Raw genomic sequence first — 11058 nt, 5'->3', positions numbered from 1 at the left:
GAACATTCAAGGTGTGGCCTGAAGGAAGAAAATATGTGTAAATAGCGTATCATGGCGGAGCTGGAGATTTTCACATCACATTCATGTTCTCTCTCTGTCATTTTCTCCCTGACTGAGGCCAAGAATAAATTGAAACCCAGCAGTTCTACTACTAATCATAAACTGTAATCATAGCTCCTGATGACTTTTTTTTAAGACACTTTTTCTTTTCACCCACAGGAAATTTTCCATCGAGGAATGTTACTAACGATAGACAGGTGTGGAACAAATCACTTGTATGAAACTGTTACTGCAATTAACTGGTGGAAAGAGTATGAGGTAAATAGAAGACGTTTCAATGTATAACAAGTAACAAAAAGGACCATTATGAAGTTCCCGCTTTACCTCTCCCACTGTGAGTTTATATACTGTAAGTCTTGTTTTGTGTATTTTGGCATTGTAGAAAAATGTTGAAATTATTTTAATGTGGTATTGCCACTAAAGAAAATGAAGGCCCAGCTATTTTTATTGGTCTGAATTTTATTGAAACCTGGAGCAATTCCTTGATGGGTTTAAAACTTCAGTCTTTGTTTGGTAATAGAGAGGTTTTACCTACATTAAAAGCATTGTGTAGTGGCAGCCTTCATACTTAACTCTGTACCTCTGGTACTACAGTCAAGTTGATTTTTTTTGTCTGGGCTTAAGTATTACAATACTTTCTTCCAAGCCATTCTTTAACTACTACCCCATATATAGATACTGTAAGTAGAGTATGTAGGCTAAAGCCTAGAAAGTAAACAAAGAGGTGTGTGGTAAACTGTAGGAGTGTGGTAAAAAAAATGAAAAGGGGCAGAGACATCTATCCCAGAGACAGGTTTTTCAACCATGAAGAAGGTGATGAGACGCAGAGATCTGTGGAGAGCCAAAGTCATCTTGAGCACTTTGTATGTAGGGAAAACTTTGAATATTCATATTTCCACATTTAATTTCCCTGAAAAAAATGAAGAATACTGGAGACAACTGTAGACATTGTCAACCAGATGTGATACCGAAGCAGCAAGATCATACCATTCTCTACTCTCATTTTCTTCCACTGAGTACTCCTACAAGTGTTCTGCTAATATAATAAGGCACCAGTATATAATAATTATCAATCCTGTGGACCCATGGTTAAACCAATGTCATTAAACCAATTTGCATTGCCTCAAGTGTGCAGAGCAACACAACACCGCAACTGGCAGAGTATCAAGTGCTCTGATAAAGAATGTTTCTATGCAAGCATGACCAACAGACATTTTGGGAATAAAAAGACAATACATGGGTGCTGTAGATACTATAGTCGAGAATTTTGTGAAGTGCCATCTTGTTTCGTTTCAACATAACAGACAAGGATGTGATAGGGTTGTACGCTTGTCAGTGTGGTAATGGCAGAAGACATAAAGGACAAGACTCACTCAATCATTCCCAAATGACTGAGAAAAACTGTGTACATGATTTCCAGTAACCTAGTATGGACAGTAAAGTAGTTTTGAACAGTTTCACAAGCAAAGGCTATGTTTTTAACAGTTTTTACGGTTTTATGCTGTCATGGTGAGCAATAGGTAGAGCACAGCCAGTTTCCTCTTGAAGCAGCAACAACTTTTAATAACATAGTGAATGAAACATATGCTGTATTAGCACAAATTAATGGTTTATGCAATGACTGGGCATCCAAATTTTCATTTCCAAATTGTTAATTAGCATGCCTCCTGAATTACAGTATATTACTTCCAAAAAGATGCAAATGGCTATTTTTTAAATTAGCTACGCATGTTGTGTGTTATATAAATTATGTTGTGCCATTCAAAGTAATGAATTTTTAAAAATAGCAAGAATTATTGATTTTACACACAGCTGTGAGCAAGCAAGCTTTTGTCCTTTCAATGCATTCTCTATTCTATTGTTGATTTCCTAGTGTGTATTACGTTAGTGCATTTACTGAGGCAATATTTGTACAACAGGAATAAATAATAACTGACCATGATTGATTAATTAAATAAAATAACTTTTGTTAATTAAATACCACTCAGTGGAAAGCCTGATTGACCAAAGGAAACAACTTATTTAACTGGGAAATTAGACCTTGTTTGCATCACAGATGTGGAGGGTTCACACTAAAAGCATTGCGATTTAGAAAATAAATAGTAAGAAAATAAGTTAGCTGCTTGTGTTAGTAGATGAAAATCTTTGATCCTGACTTCAGATCTGAGCTGAAAAATATAAAGGGGATGTTTTTCAGGAGCTTTTTTTGGTTATTCACATTCATTTAGAAAAAAGTTAAGAATATCTCACTGTGAATGCATCTTCAAATTCTATTAATTATGAAACCTTAACATACAGTATATATAGTAATATAATAAGATAAACTGTGTATTAAGGAGTGTACTGGAGTTGTGACATTGATTTTGTTTGGAAGCACTGTTTTCCACATGTTCGGCTAGTTTGATACTTGTAACATCTGGGTTAAACATGCAGCCTTAGGTCACTTACAAAAACCATGTAACTTGTTTTCAATCCACAATTATTTAAAGAAAGCATTTGTTTTTGTTTTGCTTTTCCATTTATAAGAAAAGGAGGTAATTTAGTAAAAACCTAAACAACAACATCTGTATTTTAATAGTTTGCAAAGGAGTATGGAGTAAATTAAGTTGATTTTATAGTGAAACAGAAAAAAACCTTGTGAAATCTGATAAACAAAATAAGCTTGAATCTTTACTGGATCTGACCACAGGAGAAGTGCAGAGAAAAATAAATGTTCCTGTTGCCTTCCAAAAAGTGTCTATTTGGCTTTAAAAATACAGCCAGTATATTTATGTAGTCCTAACTGGTTGCATGAATAAAAGAGAATAAACTAAATGGACCCATTAGGAAAAAAAGCCATGATCTCACTTGACTGGTTTATGCTGTAAAAGGATAGTTCATGTCCATAGTTTTGGAAAACTATATTAACTACATACATTATAGTTTTCTTTAAACAAGCTACTACTTAAGGCCTGAATGAATATTACACCATTCATGATCAAGAAAAACATAGGCCTATCCAAATAATTTAAGACATGCTAAAATTAGGAAGACTGCTGATACTGTATATAACTGATGCTGCTCAGCTTTTAGAATGCTTAGAGTGCAGATGTGAGCACATTAATGTTAATGTACATAAAATGCTTCATATTACAATTACTTATGCACAACAAGATCCTTTCACTGTCTGTGATGAATTGTTGAAGGGCCCTAACTCTAGCATAGAGATCATCAACTATTCTGCACCAGCATGAGAACTGTTCCGAGATTCAGCTGACGTTGTGTCTTGGAGTTTGGGGAATAATGAGTTCTAGGAAATTGCCTGATGCAATGACTGACATAAAGCAAAAAGGCTAAGTTTAACGTGTCCCTTGGGTATACCTAGGTACTACTGTAGGTGCAGTGAGTCACAGGGTGTCATAATGAACTGACAACAGGAACTTAACATTAACTCTTTGTACATTTTATGAAGTTCCATTTTCATAAAACACAAACATGCTGTTTGTATCTGGGTAACTGAGCCATTATGTCTAGAAATAAATGAATAACTGATTAATATTGCACCCTTATCTCTATTAATGTTAGGAACTGATAAACAGCTATAATATATGTTTTATTTTTTAAAACACAGCAAGAGCACATCATGGTCTATAGAGCTTGCATTCAAATTGAAAAAGTCCTGCCCAAATTGTCATAGGACCTTTTATTATATATTCACTAATCTAGGCTCTGTGCTATAGTCATATAGACAACATACTGTACTCTCCTTAACTCCTTAATATTGTAAATGGCTACTATTGTTGCATGTTAAGTATTTTTTTATTGCAGATGGGGTGTAAAATAATTAGAATATCAAACATAATTTTAATTTTAATAGATAATTTAGTTGTTTTTCTACTACTGTTTTGGATACATTTTTATATACATGATCTATATATGTTATTAAATAAGGCACTTTTGAGATGTCATATGATATTATTGCAATGCAATTGTATGATCAAACTGTACTGAAGAAAGATAATGGCCAAAATACAGCACAACAACAGTATTCAACCCATTCATTAGAGTCAAGGCAATAGGGTAGTTTTTGGTATGGCAATAGGACTTCCTGTTTATACTGTGTCCTATAAATTTATAATGACTAGCTTCCTAAGAAACAATTGCAAGACTTGGGGAATAACAGTTCATTAAGGAACATTTTTTTCTTGTTGTTCATAAAGGACGTGTTTAATTAAAAATCGGTTGCCACTGGAAGCTCACCTGTGGAATTAATTAAATCAGGTCAAACTAAGGTGGTGTTTTCTGAGATATGTGTCTTTATAAACAGGCAGTATTGTATCTTATTCATCTCATTTTTTCCTGGATTCAGATCAGGTAAGTCTTAAAATTGGATTCAAGTTGTATAGTTTGAACTGTTATTCTTTGTCTGTGTAGAATGCTACTTTAAACCTGAATAACAGTGTCATTCCCTTCGTGTTGTAAGAAAAAGTCTTCTAATCTTGCATCTCTGTCTTACACGCCCTGAAGTAATATATGATTCGTTTATAGTGAATATAATTCAATATTTAAATAAACATTATTTTAATGCTTAATTAAAATTTAAATCTTAAATTATTTAGATACATGTTTTTATTTTGTTTCCTCCCAGCTCCGTTCTCTTTTCAAAATCACCATGCCGACCCAACTGGAGAGAGCCATGGATGCATTGATCAATGTCTTTCACAACTACTCCGGTAATGAGGGTGACAAGTACAAACTCAACAAGGGCGAACTCAAGCAGCTGCTTAACAGTGAGCTCACCGACTTTCTGACGGTAAGAGTCGCATTTTCCGGGAATGCAAGTACTGTATCTGTTGATAGCAGACTATCAATTGACAAGTTGAGTAATACTTTACTCAGTCCTCGCATGTTTGAGTATTAGGATCCTAATTGATTATCCTTCCTTCATTTGCTTTTAATATAGTCTTACACAGTGAATACCCACAAAGGAAGAACCCACAAAATACCCACAAACATTTTTATCACTTTGGACACAATTGTATATTTCGATTAACTACTTCATTTACAGATGCCGTTTGGTTCCTCCTTTAGCGAGCACAGTGTAGGAAATCAGATCGTCTTCCCTCCCAAGTTCACCCCTTTTCTATTTTTTTTAATGAATTCACTATATACTGTATGTTCTATGTTAAATAAATAACGCCGCTATATGTTCTATAGCATATTTCATAAAGCAATGAATCTAAAGATCACCAATCTAAATTGTATTACGGGCAACTGTATATAATCACGATCATTTTGTACAATTTCGTGTTTTTATCTTTAATTGGAACATTGGTGGCCACCTAGACAACAAAGGCACCCTGATAAAACACCGATATCGGAAAATGTTGTTAACAAAGATATAATTGTGACGTCGTACTTCAAATTGTAGAATGTCGGAACAAATCAAAATTCTATGCATCATGCTAAATTATTAGGATCAGTGCCTTAATTTGGTCCTTGTGATGTTTACTCTTGCTTTACAGCGGATCGGAAAACCCACTTTACGTAATGAAAAGTCAAAGGCAAACGTATTTTAAAATTTACGTAAAAGGCATTCATTTTGGGAACATGATCCTCTCAAATCGTGTTCTTCTAGGTTAGTGCTCAGGTTTATGTTTTGTATTCCCGGGGGACACTGGATAGGATAAGATACAGGCAGTTCTTAAAGACTTCGCTGAAGTGTAAGATGTATAAAGATAGAAAACGTGTTATCTACAGTATGCTAATTTATAACAAACACAAAGGGCTTGTTAGTAAGATAAAAAAAATAACCGACCTTGAAAAGTCTGATTCTTATTGCTGTTTGTGGATTTTGTTATTTCTTCTGCCAGACAGCAGATTCACTACTGCAATTTATTGTGCGCAACCTTTTCACATAAGTGGCATTAATCTATGTTACAAGATTTCAAATAACAGACTTGAAATTGTGTTAAACCAGAAAAGGAGAATTCGGCGTACTTAAAGTTAATGAGAAAAATTCAACAGATGTCCATTAAGTATGGATCTGAAAGACAAACACGGTTCATGAACCTCTTACCCTACCGAAAAACAATCTTACGTTTATATAATTAAATAGCAAATATGCATATGTAGGCCATCAAAATTACAGGTATACACATTTTCAAAGGCGTAGTCTTTTAAATACATATTTTCTAAGCTTAGTTAAGTTTTATTTACAAAGTTCACACATATGACACAGATGGATGAGAAAACTATAGAGAATGTTCAGTCATTTCATTCCTGTATAGCTTTTTTCTTTAGAAAAAGGTAAATATTTTAACCTTGCTGTATCTGCAGTCAACAACAAGGGCAGACAGACCACTTTTCTTGTTTTTGTATCTGTTGATCCACAACTGATGGAATGTACTGTAAGCCTGCTCTGGTGCAGATAGTGGACCTGTTACATGTTCTCTGAGGAAATGAAATGAGTGTTTGTTGCCTGATAAGTGTTGTGGCATATGACTCTCATCTAGAAGAGTGCTAAGAGGAAACTGCTTCTTCTCAGCAGTGATATGGCGGCACAGCTGCAGCCATATCTCTGGAGACTTAATGGCCCACATGGCTGGGTCACCTTCTGCTACAGTGCACTCCAAATAAAGTTTGCCTTTATTATTATTCTCAACTAACTACTTACTCCCTGGGACTCTGCCCCAGTTGTCATTCCCCGAATGGGACACTTTGTACCAAACAAACACACACAGAGAAAAAAAATACTGGTCTGCGTCAAAAAAGTGAGTCATATTTGTGAGTCATATGAGGAAACCGTACACCTCCTTCAGGTTAGGCTATAAAGTAGATTTGTAAGTGCTGACTACAGATCTGCTTTAAAGGGACTGTTTAATTGTTATATCCACAAGTGTCATTTTTCTCATCTAGCACGTCACCGCAGGCACAGCATCACACAGCAGTTTAAGGTTACTATTACTCAGTTTTAGGTCACAAACTGTGAAAGCCCATTATGTTGAATGATTCCAATTTTATCAGAACCCCAAGATCACACCTACCTTGAAGGACATTTTGGTAAATGAACTCTATCTTAAGGAATCACGATCATTGTGAACCATCATCCAATACAGTACCTAGTTCCTAAAACTGGATTTTTTGATTGATTGATGCAAGAAAGAGCTACTCTTCTATCAGACACTTTGACTCTTTAATACATTTTCCTCCATTGATGTGGTATTTGTTTTTATGCAATAGGGCTTTCACATTAACAAGTGCAGAGAACAGTTGTAAATAGCCAAATTCACATATAACCAAGTCCATCCCTTTATCATAACGTACTACAGTACATACTGTAGAATGTATGGTTAAAAGACATAAGTAAATCTCCCTTATCTGATATTTACAGTACTAATGTAGTGGCTTTAAGTTAATTTAAATAACATTGAGAAACTAAAAGAAACTGCAGTAATAACATAATTATCATAATCATCTAATATAAACATCATGAATCCTTCCTCTGTGCCTCTCTCTGCCTCTTAGTTAACACACCACACTGTAATGAGAAGGGCGATAAAACTGTGTGTGAGCCTGTGAAGTTGTGCCCAGCCTGTCATTCCCCAATCTGCCGAGACAGAACCTCCAGTGTTGATTACAACAGAAAAACAAGACCAAGTCGAGACACGGATGCTGTGCATTAGGTACTTAAGCAGGAGGCCGGGTGAGGCTCGCTAACTAGCTACAGTAGTTTCGTCTTGTGTTTCTAGTCTATTGCACCACCCATTTGAACGTTGTGAGTGACAAACTTCAGCTCGGTTTCATTCTTCTTCCATCCAAAACCCCATCGGCCAGAATGAATCACGAATGAGCAAATTTGCAAATGTTTCATTTGCGGATGTCGAGACCCTAGTGTACTGTCCTGTCTTTTGTGTCATCGATCCTGATGTGGGACGGTTCAATGCATTCTTTGCTGCCCTTCAGGACCAAGGCCTTTGAGATGCATTTTCAATTTATGTAAAGAAGCGTAGAAAAGTTCAGCTTCAGAGTCAACTGATGCTGAGGCCAGCCTTCAGCCTGTGAATGAACAGTTGATCGTTCAAATGATTTCAGTGCAGATTCCTCTTCTGGGTCCTCTTCTGGGTAGTTGGCACCATCACTTACCTTCCTTATGCCACAATCAGAATCTGGCACAGGCGGGATTGAGTACGAGTCTTAGGGCTGGAGAGTTCACCCTAAAGCACAGGCAAATCTTTTCACTGGTGAGATGGTTGGGAGCCGAGTCCGAACTTACAAAAGAAAAATAATTCTGTTTTTTGTTTTTTGACAGGTTCTAAAAATAAGCTTTAATAAAAAGTTGCTTATAGCTTCTTATCCTGGGTCTGGGAGAGGTGAAAATTGAAGTTATAATCACTTTAATTCATGATTGACTTTGACACATACAGTACAGATTACCCAGCCTTACTAATCTTATTCCTATGGCCTTATCAACAAGTTAGGTCTTTGAGTGTTTGTGGCACATTGATTTCTCATTGTAATCTGTTATGTTATTAGATCTGATGTATTTGTTTCTATGAACTGGAAACTTTTCTTTTGCAGAGAATATTCTATGTGGCATCACAGTTCAACTAAAATCTGTTGATTAAAACAAAAAAAAACTATATCCTAGCATGCCAGATTTTATGGTTCAGTGATTCTTCAATGCCACTAAATCCAATCTATTCTCATGAGCTTTATTATGAATGGATTTTTTTGTAATGTTATAGGCTAAATGAACTTCTTGAATGAATTAGCCTGCTGTTCTTTGTGTATTAACATCTGTATAATGAAACAAACCTTTTCGTATAAAACCATTGAAATTGATTAATCAAACAGCTACTGTGATGCTGGCATGTTTTCCATGTTGCATTTAGCTTCTAACAAACAAACTATATCTGTTTTGACGTTTTTGGCTTTGGAATAAACATCCCTAAAAATGTTGATGCAGTGCTGAAGTTTCACTTCTGTCACTCACCCATAGACTACATTCAGACTTCAAGTTCATTCAGAACTGAAAAGCGACTGGAAAGTGTTTGATTAATTCTCTAGTCCTATCTTTTACATGATCAACTTTGCTCTTTCTCTCTTTCAGTCGCAAAAGGATCCGATGCTTGTGGACAAAATCATGAATGACCTGGACTCAAACAAAGACAATGAAGTAGATTTCAATGAGTTCGTGGTGCTGGTAGCTGCTCTGACAGTGGCTTGCAATGACTTCTTTGAGGAACAACAGAAGAAGAAGGGAAAATAAGATCCTGAGTGCAAGGGGTTCTCAGAATTGTAGCAGGATGTATTTTGTGTAAAACTTTCACACTTTCTTAAAATGTCTTGTAAAGTGTCAAAATTAGATAGCAGCTGTAACTTTGGTTTTTTAACTTCCAGTTTTAAAGGCAATGTGAACAGTCTGGAAACTCTTCCAAAAATAAAACAATGTGACAAATAGCTGAGGTAACACAACAGGAAACCCACAAACTTTATCACTCATTCTCTGTAACTGTAATCACTCACAGCTCTATGGTCTTTAGTCTTCAAGTAAAGGTTTTACAGTGTTTCTTCTCCTTACCACCATCAGCTGCTGAAGAATGTTTCACAGTGAAATTCACCACAGGACCCATTCCGGTCACAAGAACATTTAATCCTTCAAACAAGTAACCACATTCTAGCTATGAGATTGAATGTGAACACCAAACTATTTTGCTTTCTGGTGTTCTTTTGTTATAAAAAGTTACGGAGCAGCCCTAAAGTTCTATTTAAATAAAATTACTATATATTGGAATGTTAAACAACTGAAATGCCAGATTTTATTATTTATGTGGAATGCAATTGTAATATATCTTTACAGTATATGTATGGTATATGTATGAAGCCCAGGAATGTTCACTTTTAATGGGTAATTATTGCTCCTAAGTCTGAGATATTTCCAATAATAAGGTTTCAACTGTAAGCTATGGATGAAATCCTGATTGCAATGTAAGCAAATTCCTAATTATTTTTACTGTAAATCTAATTTAATACATGTGTTTAATTACTCCTTGGAATCTTTGTGTTCCCATCTTTTCATCACCAATAAAGTGCTTGATACAGAGAGCATGAAAATTCTTATGTTTGAGTGTGTAGTTTTTATATGGTGCCTTTCAAGGCATCATCTCAAGACATTTGTTAAGGAGGTTTTTCTCTGATCTCTCATAGGTGATGACGTTTTAAACAAGTATTAAATACAATAAGTTTAGGAGATTTAAACAATCCTAAAGGGCATGTTCATTTTCTTTAGTTTTAGAATGATGTACCACAGGAATAATTTCTAGAGCAGCCAAAGATACTTCATTCATTCAAAAGGATTGTATTCCTTTCTCTTTAATTTCGGATTTTTTCAGTATCTTTGATTTGCTTGGTGAAAAGCCAGAGAGTGGGTGTTAAATCTTGGGAGCAGAATCTCTTTTTTTCTTTGAAAACAATCTGACACTAATTCATCAAGGATCTCACATTTTAGCTACATGAAGCCTTGACATTGACTTTTCATGTTCTACTACTGCATTAGTAGACATGGTTATGTAACTTTCAGAAATACTTCCTGACAGATTTTAATAAACCTTTTAAACCCTATTTTACTCTCCACTTTTCCACTCATTTTCAAAGTTTAACCATTCATATATCTATTTATTAAATGGATGTTTCATCCAATTCAGGGTTGTGGAGGAGCCAGAGGTTATCCTCGCAAGCAACGGGTGCAAGGCAGAATACAACCTGGATAGGATGCCAGTCCATCACAGGGCACACACAGACATGCACACACTCTCGACAGGGCCAATATTTTCAGAAGTCAATTAACCTAGCAATATGTCTTTCCTTGTATACATATCAATATACAATCATTGGACAAAGCACCTGGAGGAAACTCACATGAACATGGGGAGAACATAAAAACTCCATGCAGACAGCACCTCAGGTCAAGACCTAAATCCAGGGCCCTAGTGCTGCAAGGCAGCAATGCTGACCACA

The 11058-nt window shown here is 35.6% G+C and overlaps 1 protein-coding gene across 1 annotated transcript; it reads left to right on the top strand.

Moving 5' to 3' along the window:
• Positions 1-4350: 4350 nt before the first annotated feature.
• Positions 4351-10157, top strand: s100z (S100 calcium binding protein Z). The gene is made up of 3 exons (XM_015364445.2): positions 4351-4413; positions 4688-4852; positions 9152-10157. Exons 2-3 carry the CDS (start codon positions 4712-4714, stop codon positions 9308-9310), a joined length of 300 nt encoding a protein of 99 aa, XP_015219931.1. The 5' UTR covers positions 4351-4413; positions 4688-4711; the 3' UTR covers positions 9311-10157.
• The last annotated feature ends 901 nt before the right edge of the window (positions 10158-11058 follow it).

This window comes from Lepisosteus oculatus, chromosome 3 (genome assembly GCF_040954835.1).
Source record: "Lepisosteus oculatus isolate fLepOcu1 chromosome 3, fLepOcu1.hap2, whole genome shotgun sequence".
NCBI classification, from domain to species: Eukaryota; Metazoa; Chordata; class Actinopteri; order Semionotiformes; family Lepisosteidae; genus Lepisosteus; species Lepisosteus oculatus.
This window is presented reverse-complemented; position numbering and strand designations above follow the sequence as displayed.